Below are 19,056 nucleotides of genomic sequence, written 5' to 3' on the forward strand. Positions count from 1 at the left end.
TCCCAGGCCCAGGAAAGGTGTGAGTGCTGAGACTTCTGGCGCCCTCACAGCTGCCTGGGGCATTGTGTGCTCATGCAGCCCAGTTTGTTTGTTCAATCATTGTTTGTTCATCACACTTTTCCACAGATAGCTTGTGTGTAATAAATCTAGCAGTGCTATGCACATTTAACTGTTAATGTGACAGCTGTCTACAAAATTTGCTGTGTGCCAACTGGTCCCCAGTGGTCCCCATTGTCAAGGAAATCATAGGACAAATGCTGTGATTGGGGAAGGTTGATAGCTCATTGGCAGAACATCTGCTTCACATGCATAAGGTCCTAGGTTCAATCCTCAGCATCTCCAAGCAGGTCCAAAACACTAGAAGATTGCTGCCAGCCACTGTAGACTGGAGTGGGGAACCTGTGGCCTTCCATATCTTGTTGAACTCCTGCTCCCTACCTAGTTTTGCTCGTCATCAGGTATGATGGAAACTGTATGTATGTAGACAACACTGAGCTAGTTGGGCCAATGGCCTGACTTAGTATAAGGCAGCATTCTACGTTTCTGTATTCCTGTTGGAGCATAACATACATTGCGTACCATTCTCTGGTTGTAGCATGAATCAATACAATGAAATGCTAATGTGCACCTCCCTGGGTGCGTATGAACAGGAATTATTTGCATATGTATAAGCTCCCCGTCCCCCCTCCCCGTATTGTGCAGATATCCTGGATTCAATCCTCTCTCCTCTGTTCTTTCCCTCTCCCTTCTGAACCAGATGATAAATGATAATTGAACACAATCCAATTGGGGGTGCTTGTGCATTGAGCAGCACTAGCTCCTCCTTTGCACTCATGTTTCTCCTGTTTGTGTAGTACAGAATGCTAAGTATGTGCAGTGCCGTGGCTGGCCAGGTTTTTTGGCCCCGGGTGCAATTAGGGCTCCTAGCCTGTGTGTGTGTACGTGGAGGGGGATGCCAAACTGGGTCTTTGATCCGGGTGAAATAAAGCCTAGTTTTGCCCCTGGCATGTGAGAACCCTCGTTTCATTTGAGAACATAAACCAGCCTTCACCAGCTTGCTGCCCTCCAGTTGTTTTGGACTACAGCTCACATCAACCCTGTGGCTTCTGCTTCTTCTGTGAAGACTGTCTTGGGTAGGGGGGTAGCTAGAAAGTGAGCGTAGGAGAACCAGGGGGAGAGAGTATCTCCAAAGAAGAGAGGAAAGTTAATTTTTGTCACCAAATGGATTTTATCTCCTTAGTGTTATTCTTTTCTTTCCCCCTAGTAATTAATTTCCTCTATGAACATGCCATGGAACCAGCTGAAAATAACATTTGTCCTGTGCAGACACATCATTCATCTGTGGCATATTTGACAACTGCAAATATTCCAGCTTTCCATTTTCGTTGGCTTTATTAGCAAAGACAAAGTACAAAATATGCAGCCTCTCCTCTGAAGAAACTGACACTTGCAATTTTTTATGTTATGGATCAAAATAAATCCATTTCATTCCAGTTTAGCTATCAACATGTAGGAAATCACTGGGGCTGAAAAAATACAAGCTCTAGAGGATGTGGAGATGCACAAGAGTGTCTCGGAAGGAAAGCTGGAAAGTTACCTGGTGAGATGAGAAGGGTGTTTTCTAGGGAATATTATCCTTCCGTGGAAAGTAAAACGCTGGCCCATTGGGGGCTATTTAATGTTTTCTTCATCAATTACCAGGAGTCCACAACTTGGGAATGGGAGGCTCAGTGAGTGATTTATGTTGCAAATTAGAACTGTCAGTCTCAACCTTGAGGAAGAAGGGCTGCTTTCAAAGTTCAGATCAATACGTCAGCATCTGAAAAGATCTTCTTCTGTCAAGAGTGGGGATGAAAGGCTGCCAGGCAGCTTCAGATCCTGCAATGTTTGTCAAAAATGCTCTGATCTGAGCTGCTTAATTAAAGGTCTCATGCTGAAAGGTACTGGAGGAGCCCCACGCTCACCATAGTCATCAGAGATGCTTACACCTGCCTCTCCGACTGAAAAGAGTAGGGAAGGGTTTCCCAAACTTGGGACTCCAGATGTTTTTGGACTACATTTCCCATCACCACTGACCACTGGTCTTACCAGCTACGGATAATGGGAGTTGTAGTCCAAAATCAGCTGCAGACCCAAGTTTGGGAAACACTGGAGTAGGGCTTTGGTGGATCTCAGGGCTTAGACAAGTTGCTTCCATTAGAGTGGAAGCTGCAAAGGTGCTTGGGAGAGAAGACACCCAACACTCAAAAGGACTAGACCATGGTGAATGATGCCAGGCTGTGAGAAACTGTTTGGGAGAGATTGTCTCATTTTACCCTGTTCTTCTGCACTCCAGACACTGAGCCAGATTCAGCAAACCTGGTGTGCTAGCAAAAGCCAACAAAAGGACTCGCACTACCACAATGGGGCTTCCCTCCTTTCCTCCCCCAACATGCCCCCCCTTCCCGAGGGAATAATCAGAACAACACAGAGTAGAGGAGAGGGGGGTGGTTCTGTCAGACCAGCAGAAATGCTTGCGCTGATGAAAACATTCTCCTTAGTGCTACCTTGAATTCCTCCTTATCTTCACAGTAACATGCGCTGCATACTGGTGAGGCAGGGAAGTGGGGAGAAGCAGCGGAAGGCAGACGGCCCTGAGGCAGTTCAGTAATCACGGGTGGAGGTGGTTAGCTGCAAAACATGCTAAGGCAAATGCAGCACTGGCTTTTAATCATCATTTGTTCAGCTCAGCCGCACCAGACAGCTCATGGGGATATGTCAGCAGCATGGGCACCCCAGCAACAATTTAAGTACCAACCAGGCATGTGCACAGATCCCTGCCCAAGAAGTGTGCAAAAGCACAGAGTCAGGCAATGGTAAATTCTCAAAACACAGTTTTTAATGTAGTTTGCTTGTACAGTTTTCTGGTTTTGTGTAAATCTTGAGAGATCAAAGGAATATATATTTATGGCTCCATTCAGGAGAACGCTGGAAATAGCTATATGAGCGCAGCTGGAAAAGAAATGAAAGCATTTGAGAAGTAGTGGGCATGGAAAGAGGAGTGGCTGAAAGTGGCAGCAGATCCACCCACTCAAAAGCACAGGGGACGTGGGGATCTATGACCCTGGGTAGTGTGGTTTAGAGCTCTGTTTACCCTATAATCCCCATACTGCCATGTAAACTCAAATTCACAGTGGAACAGCCTCAAGATTGGTGCTGTTGGAGGGCAATTAAATGGGAATGCAAACACACAGTAAATTCCATTTGTGGAAAAGTCCTCGATATCCTGCCCACCTAGCAGTTCGAAAGCACTCCTAAGTGCAAGTAGATAAATAGGTACCGCTTTATAGTGAGAAGGTAAACGGCGTTTCCGTGTGCTGCGCTGGTGCCAGCTCGCTAGAGCAGCTTTGTTACGCTGGCCACGTGACCCGGAAGTGTCTCCGGACAGCGCTGGCCCCCGGCCTCTTAAGTGAGATGGGCGCACAACCCTAGAGTCGGACATGACTGGCCTGTACGAGCAGGGGTACCTTTACCTTTACCTCGGTATCACAACCTGACACTGGACACTGGGTAGTGTGCCTGATTGTTTGGAGAAGCTGTTATTGCCAACTTTTAATAAAGAGCCAGCATCTGTGAACACGAGCAAAAAGCTATATGGAGCTTAAAAGGTAAAGGGCCCCTGACAGTTAAGTCCAGTCGCAAACGACTCTGGGGTTGCAGCGCTCATCTCGCTTTACTGGCCGAGGGAGCCGGCATTTGTCCGCAGACAGCTTCTGAGTCATGTGACCAGCATGATTAAGCTGCTACAACACACGGAAACACCATTTACCTTCACTTTGACGTGCTTTCAAACTGTTAGGTTGGCAGGAGTGGGACCGAGCAACGGGAGCTCACCCCGTCACGGGGATTCGAACCGCCGACCTTCCGATCTGCAAGCCCAAGAGGCTCAATGTTTTAGACCACAGCACCACCCGCGTCCCATATATGGAGCTACATTACACTAAATACTAGGGGTGTGCATGGGCCTTGGTTAAAACTGTTAGAAAGCAACAGAGTGAGTTTGCCTGCCCAGCTTTGCCCTGCTGACTTGTGTAGGAGCGGAACTTGTGTGTCGCCAAACGTCTTGATGTTCTGGGTGGATCTGCAGCAGGCAGCTCATAAAGACTGCATCCCTCCCTCCCCTCCCTCTCTCTATCTCTTGATACTGTTTTTCAGTATCTTTTCCAGCTGCACCCAGAGGATTCTTATTGTTATCTTTGGAAAACCAAGAGCTCTATTAATCTTTTATTTCCTTAATGGAGCTTCCCAGTAGACAGATGTGAGCCCAGCACATCATTGGGACGGCTGCACAACAGCCTTGCCTTTCACTGGCTGACTTCAAGCCGGTGCACCTCCATTAGCAAAATTATCTCATTAAACCCGCAAAGAAGCAGAAGAATCTGCCCTCTCTCTCTCTCCAAATACTTTATTGCTATTAGCACTCTTTGCTATTAGTGCTCTTGAGCATTGCCTGCAAAAGTGCTGCAGAGGGGTCAGCTGTGCAACAAGAATGCAGAAAGCATGGGCAGCAGGAGAATAGCTGGAAGTCAGGCTAATTTAAGGGAAAGAAACTATTTAAGCAGCTGCAGTTTCATGAACTAAATTAGAGAGGGGTCACAGTGGATGGCCTTGAAGAGATCTCCTGAACTTGTAAATAACAGGAATCTTTTTTTCCTTTAAGCACCATGATAGGAATCTAATTTTGCTCATCATATTCATTCATTCATATATATATATGGGAGTGTTTTAGACCACTATTGCTTTCAATATTAAAGGAATTCCCAGAGGAACTAAAGCCACTGCACAGGAAGCATGTGAGGTTCCGATGAGCTTCTGCAGATGGAACAAAATTGCTTATTTTATACCTTTCTTGCAGGAAATATAAGATGGCATACAAATGGCTCTCAGTTCCAAGCATCTTAGTTCCAAGCAGCAGCCAGACCCAGACTTGGCTTAGCTGCTTCAAGTTTGCTACGTTTTGTGCCTCCAGACCATGTTCTGCTGCAGCAGTGGCACTGTACTGGCATTGCAAGTAGACTCACTGCAAGTAGACACGGGATGTTGCCCTGAGCAGAGTAGCTGATTGGCATAATATGCCGGTCACAGCCAGCATCACCAAATGTGGCATTGCAGTGTTTTGCAAAGCATAGAAGCAGTCAGGGCTGGGTAGGACCTGCAGCAAATTCATTTTAAAAAAAACACTGACCACCACAGAGCCAGTGACAAGAGAACGGCATTCCACAATGAATACATGGAAGTACTCATATACCAGGACGTTGCAAAGGACAGGACAGCATAGCAGGAGGGGCTTGACTCATCCTAGGCTAGAGGCAGATTCCAGAAGGGGTGACTTTCATTTTTGCCTCCAGTTTCCATCTCTGAGTACCAATGAGCTCCAGCTGAGAACAGGAGGAGTTGTTGCTTTTCTTTGATGTGCCAAAATATCTAAAGCCATCACTGGCCCCACCTATCCAATGCAGCACAACTAGCTGCATCAGCACAAGGAAAACCTGTTACTTTTGTTCCTAAGAACTGTGAAATTGGGATGTGATTAATCAGAAATGTCAGGTGGTATTTTACTTAAGATGCATAAGAATGTTTCTTCTTCCTATCCCTAGAACATTATCACTTTATAAAATATATTTATGACCTTTACTACAGATCAGACCCCACACTTCCAAATCCCTCTGACAAACATCCTTTGCAGGGTCAGGCAAGTTATATGTGATACACCTGTCCTGGGAGCTTGTTACTCATGCTTTAAAAAACAGATATTAACTCAAACTTCCTTTTCTGTTTCCAGTGAAAAAGCATGGACAGTGGGATATGTAGATCTGTAAACACTAGGTGTCATCACCATGGAGGAAATTGGGAGCCCCCCTTCTATTTCTGACAGAACATGAGAAGGACAAATTGTTCACCTCTCTCCTTCTCCCCCCCCCCCAAAAAAAAAACCCAGCTTCTTTGACGCTTCCCCCCCCCCCCAGTCAACTGAATTTTGTTTTTCACACATCCTGTGTTCAGTCACAACTTGAGAAACTGAAGTACTACAGGCAAATAAAAAAATCAGTTCATATCTAACTGGCACTGTAGTCAACAGGAAATTCTTAATCTTTAGGGAGTCTCATTTTATTTCTCTTTTAACAGGTGGTGGATGCACTTGAGTGGGGAAATAAGAATATTTGTGTGCATTATCTTAGCTTATCTTAACAGTGGAACCTTAGTACTGAAGGTTTGCTTCTAACTATATCCTCTTTACCTTTTATCCATGACTTGATATATAAGTGTACATATATTTAGTCAGCATCTGCCTCCAAGATAGCATCTGAAATGTGCTAAGCTATCTGGCTCACCAGCATTAAAATACTTCCCTTGGGCAATTTAATTCTGTCTGGAACCAAGAAATCGGCATATTAAGAGTAGAGTATGAGACTCTGCAGTCAGATAAAGCAATCAGTGGCAGTGATCTGGCCCAAGTGAGGGCCCTCGCTTAGCCACAGCTTGTCTGCAAACTTATGCAGATACAGTATAAGATAAGGAGGAAGAGTAGCTGCCTTCCTCGTATTCTATCTTGTATTCTAGCAGGTAAGAAAGTTTGCATATAGTTTGTTTGAAATAATGCCATATGCAGTTCTTCTATATTGTGTTACATCAGAGTTTGCACTTACCAGTTAGTTAACCACAGGCTACTGTTACCTCATAACCAGCACTGAACACTACATTAGGAAAAACTTTCTGACAGAGCAGTTCAACAGTGGAAGGGACTACCTCAGCAGGTGGTGAACTCTCTTTCATTGGAGGTTTTTAAACAGAGGTTCTCCAGCTGCAATGAATGGATGACCTTTTGGTTCCTTTCCAACTCTACATTTCTACGATTCTACCATTCTACCGGCCCAGGGAGCCAAGAAGATGGCATGTGGGAGAGAGATAATAATTTTCAACATCTGCAAGGGGTGGATTGTAATGCAGGAAGTGTTAGAATCTCCTTTCCATGACCACCACAATCAGGATCTTCACAACTGCTTTAAGAATGAAATCATACTGGGACTTTCACCGGCCTCTCATGAAACATTTCGTTTGGTTCTCATGGTCTTGTGAAAATCCAGCACCCTTTGTCCTTCATTGTCAATGTAATGTCTGAGAGGTTTGTGGAATCAGGGAGGTGTGGTAGTCTCTTTGTGGGTGTCTTTTCCTGTGGTTGTTCTATATCTATGTTGTGGTACTGTGCTGCCAGGAGCAGAGGCAGGTGTGGGCCTGGTGTCTTAAACTGTATTGTAAGGAAAGCAACCCATTGTCAGAGCTTAGGACAGGGGTTGACACTCAGCTGAACCCAGGAGTACTCCCAGAACAGGCCATCTTCACACTACCCAGATGCTTGCAGACATCTTTGTAATGCTGAGTTGGTCTGCCAATGGGGCTGGTACCTGAAGCTAGCTCCCTGTAGAGCACATCCTTGAAGGAATACCACCCAAATGGCAGGTATAAGATTTAACTGGTAGCTTGGAGAAAATTACACAATCCTACCTGGTAAGCCACTGCCACTAACCACGTGCAGCTACATAATTTAAAGCAGCTTCTCTGAGATGCTCGTAACATGTCCACCACAGGCACTTTGTCCCTAAAAAGAATGAGTTCTCGCAATCAAATCATAGCCTAAGGCTGCGTAGATGCACTGCCTTTAAAGCACAACTGAAGCACATTTTCTTCCTCAAATAATTCTGTAGTTTATCTCCCACAGGGTTAAAAACTCCCAGGAACCCTTAACAAACTTACAGTGCCCAGAATTCTTTGCAGGGAGGAATGTGCTTTAAAGATGTAGTGTGTGCTATACATCCCAGATCATGTAGGGCAGCTGCTCACACCTAGGTTTCCTCTTTAAAATGCCCATGGTCAATATGTGGACATCAGGGGTGGGACTAGTTCAGGCTTGTGTTGGGAAAAGTAAAGCCCTAATCCTTCTTACAATTAAGCAGCGTATCATTTTTATTAAATGAATGAATGAATGTGTTAATGGCCTACAGAGATATAATACGTGAATATGGCTTATGAATGTCTGCAGTGTGGGCATGTAGAAGCTGAAGACTGCTCAAAAGCAGAGGCTGCCTTCTGCTGAAATCTGTGTCATGGTTTGCTAATGTTTCGGGTGTGCTTCTTATTTTGCTGAATATCCCATTTGTGGCCTCAGCACAATGGGTGATGTTATTCATTAACTTGTTTCTCTTGCAACTGAAATTTTAAGAGAATAACATGAAAGACACTTCCGCTTTGTTAAGCATTTCTTCTCCTTAATCGTGTAGAGATTTCCCATGAATAATGTGAGCTATAATTATTACCTGCAGGTTGGCAGAGCCTTGGCGAGCTGTTCCTAAAAAGGAATCTTATGTTTTTTCCATTGAATTTCAGATGACCAAGAGCAAAATTATAACCACCTGATATTAGGCACCACAAACCAGACACCTTCAAATGGTAAGATAATAAACAAGAGAAGATCAAAGTTACTGGTGCTGTAACTTTACTCTTTCTACTGGCATGGAAGCCAAACAAATATCAATAGAGTATTTCATGAGCTGGACGCTCACATGAAAAATATTTATTCTATTGATCATATTGTATTTGGGCCATATTGCTTAACAATGGTCCAGTCTCTCTTATGCAGAAAGGAGAGCATTGTGCTATGTTTCCTGATGTCTAGAAACACAAATGCCTCTCTTTCTTCCTCAGTTGCTGCTGTCAAAGATTGCTTTGATTTGTAGTGTCTTGGGCGTCAAAAGATGCACAGCAAGAGCAAAACCTGCTTGCCCAGATAGGAAAGAAATTTGCTTTGAAGCCATATAATCCACACATGCCAGTGCTCTGCTGATGTTTCAGCGCTCATCATCAATTGTGTTATTTTACTTTATTTACAGCTTTTACAACGTAATCAAAGACAATTTCAGTGCTGCCAGCCAGCTTCTTGGGACACAGAGCCTAAAGGTGGGCAGACAGCTTAGCTGCCTCTGCACAGTAGCCATGCTGTCACAAATACACATACACATCAGTTGTGCATGTTGTTTCTTTTAACAAGGTCACCATCCCTTTTCTTTCCAATATTTGGCCGTGCATGCTTTCGGACTCCAGAATGCCAAGTCCTCCCAGTACTTCACTTCCAGGTAACAGCTGTGACCAGCAAACCCATATTCAGTAAGTTGCCATAGTAATTGTGTGGGTTAATTTTTTTAAAAAAGCAGAGGACTTCCAGGTTGGCGCCATCGCCGAATGGCGGGCTCCCTCCGTGCTCCGGAGGGAGCCGGCTCGGCAGGGGTTGGGTTCTACCGCGCCGGCGACGCGGGGACCCTCAAAAGCCATGGGCACGGAGCCCCATGGACATGGTGACTCGGCTGGCACCTTTGCGCCCCTCCCCGGCCCGCGAAAGAGCCTTTTTAAAGGCTAAGGAACGGGCGCCTGGGGGGGGGTGCTTTGAGTCCGCCGCTTCCCCTGCCGAGCGAAGCCGCATGCCATTCGGTGGAGAGCGCTAGCTTCTTCTATTGAAAATTTGGATCTAAAAGAAAAACCCGTGAGTAATTGGACTATGGACTAAAAAGAGGGATAAATTTTTAAAATTTGGTGCGAACGGGGGAGGTGGAAAAAGGAAGTCAGCCCCCCCTTTATTGTAGAAAAGATAAAACAAAGGACTTGACAACTAAGATCGAGTGTAACCCTATCTTGATGAACTAACAACCTCGCGAGGGAAAATTATAAGTTTGAGCTGGAGGAGAAAAGGAGAATTTGCATTAAAAAGCAACCCCCCCCCCCCGGAATCCCTGGAGCGATCTGCGAGAATACCTGGAGAAGAGTAATGGAGGTTTTGACAGCTGTCAAAGAGCTGTCAAAACGGAAGAACAAAATAGAGACGGTGTTTTGAGGACTTTGCCAGTTACATTTGGATATAAATTGGATACAAATTGTTTCAAATAAGGATTAACAAGCTACTTGGACTGGTGGATGTGATCTGGAAGGGAACTCAGTTACTGTAATCCATCTAGAGGAGCTGAGGGATATTGCATGTGTTTTTGCTAGGAAACTTGAACAGTTGAACAGAACTTTCAACCTCCTGGGAAACTGCAGAAATGGAACATTATTTTGTCTACAGAGGTCTACATACTACAAGAAACAATGGATTTATCTGTTGGAAAATGAAAGGGACATGACGTAATGTTTTGCTCCTGAATAACAAGCCTCTGCAGAGGAATTAGAAGCTTTTGGAAAAAGAACCTTTCTGCGGGAGAACAGGGAAACAAAAAGGAGGAGAGTGACCGACAAGAATAAGGAAACAACAAGAACTGGACAGAACTGGAAGTGGGGACATTTGGGATATCCAGATTTGACAAGCTTATGGAAATAAAATTGGAGTTTTTACTCCTGGATACAAAAATCTGGATAGAAGAAATGGGCCCCTTTTTGAGATAGACTCCTTCTAAGATTGGACACTTGTGATTAAAAATGACTGGTAAAGAATCAGAGAGATATGGGTTTAGTGAAATGTGGGAACACCAGGAAGATATTAGAATTGGAGGGATATAAGGAACGCAACAGGGAAAGAGGGGAGGGAAATTTGGAATCCAAAGGCTGTAAAATTATTTTTTCTTTCTTTTTGTATTTTTTCTTTTCATCTGCACTATATCTGAAAGGGGGGAACTCGTGGAAGGGAATAGACAGATCTTAGGGGATGGGAATTTGAAAAAATTGGGTTATTGACGATGAGTGTAATTTGGGGATAAGAACTTGTTGAATTTAATTGTTTATTTAGAAGATTTGGAACACAAGAGGGGGGGAGGGGGAAGTCCTGGTTATTGGAAGAAGTGTATAAATTGGTTTTAATTTGTTTTAATTTGGAAAATCTTAATAAAAATTATTTTTAAAAAAAAAATTTAAAAAAAGCAAAAAGCAAATTGCATGTGTGGGACCTCCAATCTGGATAGGATCCAGAGCAGGGTGCACAGCATTAAAGCCCCCTTACCCCGTGCCAGGGTCCCAATCTGTATCAGACCTCCTGTACTTCCATTTTCCTTCTAAAAGCAACACATGCTTTTGTTAATTGCACCAGGGTTGGCATGTCTAGTTTGGCCCTTAGTTGACTTCTTATATAAGGAGGGTCAAGAGATTGTTTTTGTTTAATTCTGCTTTTCTAACATAAAGAGCTCAAATCTCTTGAGCCTTTGTATTTTCTTTCCTCTGATGTTTCCTATACAATGCAAGATTGCTTCTCTACCTTGGACCTCTTTCACCACCAGTTCATTTCATCCAGTCTTCAGCTGGTTGCCCACTGAGCTTTTGCAACTTATTGCTCTTAGGTTTCCTGTGGTGTCTGTTTATAGAGATGGAATGGTGTTTTTGACTATTTCCAACAAATAAAGAATAAAATCATCTACAAAGTCAGAGCACATATCCCCAGACCTTTCTGTTGGCTCCCAGGCAATTTTGTTTTCCTTCACTTCAACAGCATATCAAGCACTCTCTGCCAAAATATTTTGGCCTCAGTTTGCCTGTTACCTGCACCTAGTAGTTCTCTCCCTTGATTATTTGGCGTGTCCCCCCCACCCCGTTCTTTTGCCACCTTTTCCTTGGTGCCACAAGAGTCACTTTTGCCTTTGCGTGATTTAGGTCTGCAAAAGCACTAATATGCAGTTGTCAATATTAGCTTTTCAGCTTTGTGCAAATACCGCATAAAGACATCTCTATATATTGTTTTCTAGGCATGGCGCCTCCAAGTTGTTCTTTCCCTAGGGCTGTCATTTATAAACTAGCTTTCCGCTGCATCGTTCCTAGTGAAGAACTCTTGCATACATGAAAGCTGTGCTGCATTTTAAACTGAGGCCTCCATAGTACAATCACTTGCGAGAACAAACAGCCTTGAAAAGGTTACCTAGGCACTCTGCTAAATTATCTATTTTATTGCTCAGTGTTGGCAATTGTCATTCAACAACTAAAATAACAAGTCCTTCTCACTAACACACCCCAATTTTTGTCCTTTCCATTAACCTCAACAAGAGAAGAAATGCCAGCCATAAAACTGTTACGTTATGTCTCTCAGCAAGGCCAAATATTTATGCTATATCAGAAGTAAATTTGGACAAGAGAAAAGCTAAGTTTAAGCATCCTTTTTTAAAAAAAATGAAGTCAGGTTCAAAAAGACACCTTCCATTGTTGCACAAACACAGAACAGAGGAAATGTAATAAATAAGTGCAAGGATGGGTCAGACACAGAGAAGGTAGTTTTTGCAGCCGATAATCCACAGTGAGGAATAAAGGTTCTGTTCAAAGTTGGGTGGCATGTTAATTATGGCACCTGCTCAATGGACAGCCGTGGCTCATGTGGCAGGAGAGAGGCAGAAGTTAGTGGCATCCCCACCACAGCAGTGAGCCAATCAGAACAAGGATGAGATGGGGGAAGTAGCAGCAAGTCAGGAGAACTGTAGATTGCCGGCAGAGGTCTGTAGGTACACTCACACATCAGTGACACCCTCGAAGTCCCCTGATCTCACCACCTCACCCCATCCTTGTCCTGATGAGTGTAGCACTACTGTCTCCAAGATGATGCTGTTGCCTACACACACACACACACACACACACACACACACACACACACTCATGAGTCACTGCCAACATTGGACCATGCAGTGGACCAAGTTTAGACCACCTCAGATTCAAATTAGGTCTGGGTTTTTTCATTCTCATGCATCACTTTAAAACACAGCTTAAACAAAATTTGTCCAAATTCCTAGTCTTCCATTCATGTTTCAAATGTGAAATTTTATTCCAGAATTCAAAATACAACAGGCCATTTATAAAAGATTGTCAAATACTAAATGCCATTGCATGTCAAATGCCAAATACAGCCAAATATTAATACTATAATATGCCCAATAAAACAATGCCAAATTCTGAATATCAGTGTGTGCTAGCTGTAAAATATTTGTTAAATATCAACTGTTTTATATCAGACATTGAAATAAAATATAATCAGATTCAGGGTGACCTTGGCCCAGTCTCTATGTCTCAGCCTACTTCACAGGATTATGTAAGAATTAAGTGGGTGAAAGACAACCATGCTTCTTGCTACCTTGATTTCCTTGCAGAAAAGCTAGGATATACATTTTCAACAATTATTCAGATACTTTTATGTAAACCACAGTTTTAAACAGAAATACAAAACATCTCAGTTTAGCGGGGAAGATACCAGGAGAATTGTGTGCCTACTCAGTTTGCTGATCAGGTGCTGGTTCAGTTTCAGGGCTACTGCTCTTCCTTTTTATGGTTCCTTGTCTAAACCTGAGTTGGACTGGACAGACCTTCAAATGGAGGACACCTTCAAATAAGAACACTGTCCTCTGGCACCCTTTCAAAATAGAGGACTATCTTTGACAGAGGTTCTGCATCCTTGACCCAAAGAGTATGGAGGCTGAGAACAGTGTCTAAAAGAAGACTGCAAGAGTGAGGCCAGGAAGCTCCCACCGAAGCAACCAATGTAAAGACCAGTATTCTGAAGTGTGACAGAACTGGTATCACAATGTACTTTTGCTGCATTGTGATGCATTTGCACTCAGGATTTAGAACCTTTGTTCAAACTATTTCCTTCTCATGAGCTAGTATTCTAGTGTTTTTGTCCATTCGTTCTAGTGATTCATGACAGCCTGTGGAATTTTTGTTTGCTTGCAAATAATGCATTCATTTGGATTACCCTTCCTACAGGCCATAGTTCATGATGAGATTTTTGTATTGATGAGTGTTTGCTGTAGGTGAGCAAGTGAGGCATCATTGTACAAACATATTGAATCTAGGTTGTAAGATTAAGATTTCAGGCATGTCCCCACAATCTGAGGATGGTGGGGCAACTGAGTCATATAGCGTGGGCTCAGGTAGTGATTGGTTCAACTAAGGCAGGTTTTTCCAGCACAACAACACCTATTAGTATGCAGGGAGCATTCTATCTGCTCAAGTAAAACCCTATTGCAAATATTCGCATGAGCTAAAACCGAAAGGGAAGTCAAACAGAAATGGGTTTTTTGGGGCCTTTCTGTGAATACCCTCCCCATACCTTGCTTGTGTCCACAACCACAAATCAGTCTCTGAATAAATTCATAGCAAGATCTAGAACACTTTAAATGGCCTCCCCAAAGGCATTAAGGAAACGCACAGCAGAATATCATGCCATTTCAGGAAAACCATTTGGCGCACAGCTTTGAATAGTTCACTAAGGTCCGATCCACACACTGTAAGGGTCAAAGAAAATAATGTTAGAGACTATACAGAAACAGACAATACAGAAAAATTATATTGGCCTCATCTAGAAATCAATGATTTCTTAATAAATTTTGTTGCTGTAGTTTATTACTCACCTTCCACCTTTAAATACATTAAAAGTTATTTAAAGTAAGTTCCAATCACAAAAATAGGATTGCTGCTAAAAATATACATGTCAAATTTTAAAACCCACAATAAAGAGGTGTGTCTTCAGCATATGATGAAACTACATAATGGAGATACTAGATGCATATGCATCTGTATTATATGGGAATTTGATCAGAAGCTTGAAGAGCTTCTACAGAGGAGATAAATGGACATCATGTTACCATAGCATCCCATCTTCCAGCTCAGCCATCAGTAGCCCCAACCTGAGGCTCTGGAACAGAATAATGTACACCAACCTAAATTATGACAGACTCCTGGAGTTAGGAGAAGAAGACAAAGAAGAAGAAGAAGAAGAAGAAGAAGAAGAAGAAGAAGAAGAAGAAGAAGAAGACGCTATCCATCTGGCTGGGTTTCCCCAGCCACTCTGGGCAGCTTCCAACACATATAACTTTGTAAATCTGTTAGAGCAGTGGTTCCCAATTAGGGTTCCGGGGACCCCTGGGGATTCGCGGAACACACCCCGGCGGTCCGTGGCACCATCCCCTGCCAGTGACCCACTTATCTTGTTAAGTGCATAGTGAAAGTCACAATGATGATACATGGATCACCCAGCCTCTGCTTGAGACCAGGGCCTGCTTGCTGGCAGGGGAAAAACTTATGAAAGAGTTGCTGGATGGCAAATGAGCTGGGATCAGGCTAAAACCTATGATATTTATTGGGGTTCTTACGATTGGAAGCGGGGGGAGAGAGAGAGAGAGAGAGAGAGAGAGAGAGAGAGAGAGAGAATGGCTTGCACCATGGGGTGGATTCACGTGTTTTTAATTTTTTTTAATGTGAGGGATCCCTTCCCCTTGCTCTCTACTTTTTAACTGAAAAGAACTAATTGCTTTCAAGAAGTATCACATTTAGAGGACTTTCTCACTGCTTGTAGGTAGGGTTTTCAGTGAATCTTGCCTTAGGAGTTTGGGATTCATGTCTCATCTTGGAAGTCCAACAATTGCTTTTATTTTTTATTTATTTTTTATTATTATTATTATTATTATTATTATTATTATTATTATTATTCAGTTGTAGTGGAGCAATGGAGACAAGTTTTTCCTACTGTCTGGGGATAAGCAATTTGTAGTAATATCACAAATTTTATGGTCTGTTTTTTAGTATACCACAAATCCTTTGCTTCTTAGGGGACCCCATATTTTCTTCAAAAAATTGCTTTGCACAGGTAACTACCATAGAGTTATCAGCATTTTCAAAAAATAGGGGGTCCATGGCTTGGCTTTTGAAAAATACGATGTCCTCAGTAATTAGTTAATTGGGAACAACTCTGTTAGAACATCATGGTCTCCCAGATTTTACAAATCCTCTGCTGTTTAGAAGGTTGCTTGAAAGACTTCTGCTTACGTACCTTTTTCACCTTTACTGCTGTACTCAATTGCTTAAGAAAATCTTCATACAGAAATGCAGTCTTACTAGGTTCAAAATGATGGAGAAGCCTATCTTTAGCCCTGCAGTCTAATGTGAAGAAATTCCTAGCAGTAATCAGCAACCGTTTTCCAGAACTCTTGCACTGTTGAACATTATCCCACGGAAGGTGAAAGTGTGGACCAATCTTTCCACACTCCATCCAACAATACTGACTATAATTTGGGTATATTAGGTGAAGCTTTGCAGGGGTAATATACCACCTACTGAGAACTTTGCACTGTGCTTTCTTTATTTGTGTGTTTGATTGATAAGGTTGCAAAAGAGGTCCAGATACAATGCCAATCATCTCCTTCCAAAGAATCACTTAAGTCATTCTCTGTGTCTGCACATAAGATGGGTTGTCATCCCAAAATGGTTTGCTGAGCACTGGATTTTATAAGGACCAATATGGAAAAGTTTGTATTTAATTATGCTGCCCTTGATTTAAAAGGGTTTTAACCAATTGCTCAAGCTGATTAATTAGTTAATGTTTGGTGAACTTCTATTATAATTTAGCCTAAAGAACAGTTTCCATTCAAAAAGGCAACGTAGTACACTTTGCCACAATGCTTTGCAAATAACTATGAAGCTACTGTGGATCCTGGCAAGATTTGTGTGTGCGCACACAGGCATAAGAAGAAGCCTTAACTGTACAAGCCTATATATACATGCTTATTTGGCAGCTCCCAGATAAGTGAGCCAGTCTTAGCCTGGAAGCTAATTTCAGTGGTGGGGAACCTGTGGCCTTCCAGTTGTTGTTGGACTCCAACTTCCAGCAGCCAGTATGCCCAGTGGTCAGACATGATGGGAGTCGTGGCCTAGCAGTGCCTGGATGGCCACAGGAGGGCCTGGTGCTAAAGGAAGTAGACCACATGCTCCCAGAGCATTTCTGCTATGCCTGGAAATAGAAACAAGCAGTGAGAATGTCTTTAGGCAGTATTCAGAATCCAACGCTTCAAGCAGGTCCTCCACCTTTTACATAGGACGAGAGAAGTCTGACTGCTGAGATTTGATTGCACTCAATGTTGTTTGAATGTCTGATGAGAGATGATTGTTAATTAACAAGGGATTCTATTTAATCTGTTCTATGCAGCTGCTGTTACCCTAATTATAATTAGGTCATCCTGGTTTGATCCTGCCTGCCAAGGGGCGAGTGTTTGTGGAAGCAGGAGCAATCACCTGAGGCAGCGCACTTAGCTTCTGAGAGAGAAGCAGCAGCAGCACACTTTCAAAAGATGCGTGAGGCCAAAGGGAGCATGACAGCAGGCTTGTGACTGCAGACATAGTGGTGTTGTGTGCTTGAGTGAAAATTAACATTTAATTTAAGACAAAGAGTGCACAGCTGTTGAGAGTACAAATGATCTCCTAAGCATTTATCAGACACAATATCAAAGAAAACTGTCTACATCTGCTAGGAGGTCTTTGAGTGAACAGATATGTGCATTGTTACTCCAATGAGAGTGACCGTAAGAAGCAAACATACTTTTTGCAGCTACTCCTTACACTGCCTTTTTCTGTGTTTCAACTTATGCCAACATAGTAGTGCGCCATAGATGTGTGGTGTGGCAGAGCCATGGTGTTCTCCTCCTCACACGAAGGCACTGGGGCAGACAGGGGAGGTTGTGAGATTGGGGCTGTGCAAATATCATTACCCCCACATCTTGCCACTTGCCCCAGCACCATTCAGGTACGTTTCAGTGGTGTCACTGTCAGGAGGACTGATCTGCAGCTCTGCCCCACCACACTAGCCGCTACTGCCAACATTGGTTCAGTGTAATGTGCACACACATTGATTGGAATCCCATTTTCCCACCCTTCGCTCTTCACCTTACATGACTGCAAGGAGGATATCAGAACATATTTCCATAGTTTATCTTGAAACCAAAAGAGCCCCTCCCTTGGTATCAACCACCCTGGGCCTTATAATGGGCATAGGAGACCTTGTTGGGGGTGCCACCACTGGGAACTGCTTGGTTGGTGTTGACTTGTGACAAGGGCCTCCTCAGTAGTGGAACATTCTCCCTGGCGAGGTGCACCTCTCTCCCTCATTGTTAACATTCAGACAGAATGCAAAAAAAAAAAAAAAAATGCTGTTTACCAGGCATTTGATTGCTACATTATACTGTTCCTGGCAATGTTGAAATTCTTCAGTTGTGAGGATATTTGATTGTTCTAATTTATTTTTGAAATATATACCGTATTATTGTATCGCTTTTCTGTTTTGTAGCTTTCTGCCCGAGGGATCCTTTGGGATAGAAGTTTAATTAATAAATAAATTAGTCAAAAGCCCTAAACTGTGTTTAATCTTAACTATGGCATAGGGCAACATGTCTATTTCAGACATTACATTTTGAAATTAGTTTGCTTCCACAATAAGCTATAGTTAAGCCATAAAACAGTTTGTCCATGTTTGTGTTGATGCAAAATACAGGAGAATTCCTGGATGCCAAGATCCAAGTTTGGGGCAAAATACTCCTTAGTGAGAGACCCCAGCAGATACTTAAAGTCAGAAAATATGCAGCAAAGTAAATCATAGAAGTATAGGCTGTTAGACCTTTAAAGCATACCCTTCTAAGAGTTTCAAAAATGTCCCCTTTAAAAGTTTCTTTCCAAAGTTTCCTTCATGCCTCAGCGTTTCATTTTCATTTCACTTTTAATTTGTATACCGCCTTTCTACTTTCCTATATGCAAGGCAGTTTAGAAGCTGAAGAAACAACAAAATGTACAACAAAAAGTCATAATAAAAACATAACTTTAAAATAAGCAACTTATATCAAATAAAGTAATATTCAACAATCCATTAGAATACAGAAGAATATTAAATAGCAGCATATAAAAATTAAACAGAAATTCACTCTTTAATAATTACAATAATTTCTAAACTACAATCAATAATAACAACAGCCAGTCACAGTGCATAAAATAACACAATACAAATGGAGAAGCAAAGACGCACAACTTATAGAATTATTATTATTATTATTATTTTAATATCCCTGAACTCCTCTCCCAACTGATTCTGGTGTTCCTAAAGTCATGGTCTGGAAAAGGCTCCTAGGCCTGGAGGGTGGGGCAAGGCAGGTGGGAAAAGCCATTGCCTGATGGACAGCAGGAAGTCCCTCCCCTCACAGTCCTTCTTCTATACTACAGCTCCCTTATGAAGACTCCTAGGCCTGGAGGGTGGGG

At 42.7% G+C, this 19,056-nt stretch overlaps 1 protein-coding gene across 6 annotated transcripts in view; it reads left to right on the plus strand.

Moving 5' to 3' along the window:
• The window catches only part of SHISA6 (shisa family member 6), a 260,430-nt gene that overhangs the window by 218,843 nt on the left and 22,531 nt on the right, over window positions 1-19,056 (plus strand). For 4 of the 6 annotated variants that reach the window (XM_083725854.1, XM_083725853.1, XM_083725857.1 and 1 more), the window contains exon 5: window positions 8,422-8,484. The exons of the other annotated variants lie outside the window; for them this stretch is intronic. In XM_083725854.1, coding sequence (XP_083581980.1) covers window positions 8,422-8,484 — 63 coding nt within the window. The remainder of the gene's footprint in view (window positions 1-8,421; window positions 8,485-19,056) is intronic. 6 annotated transcript variants of the gene reach the window in all.

This window comes from Podarcis gaigeae (assembly GCF_964106915.1).
Source record: "Podarcis gaigeae genome assembly, chromosome: 2".
Lineage (NCBI taxonomy): Eukaryota > Metazoa > Chordata > Lepidosauria > Squamata > Lacertidae > Podarcis > Podarcis gaigeae.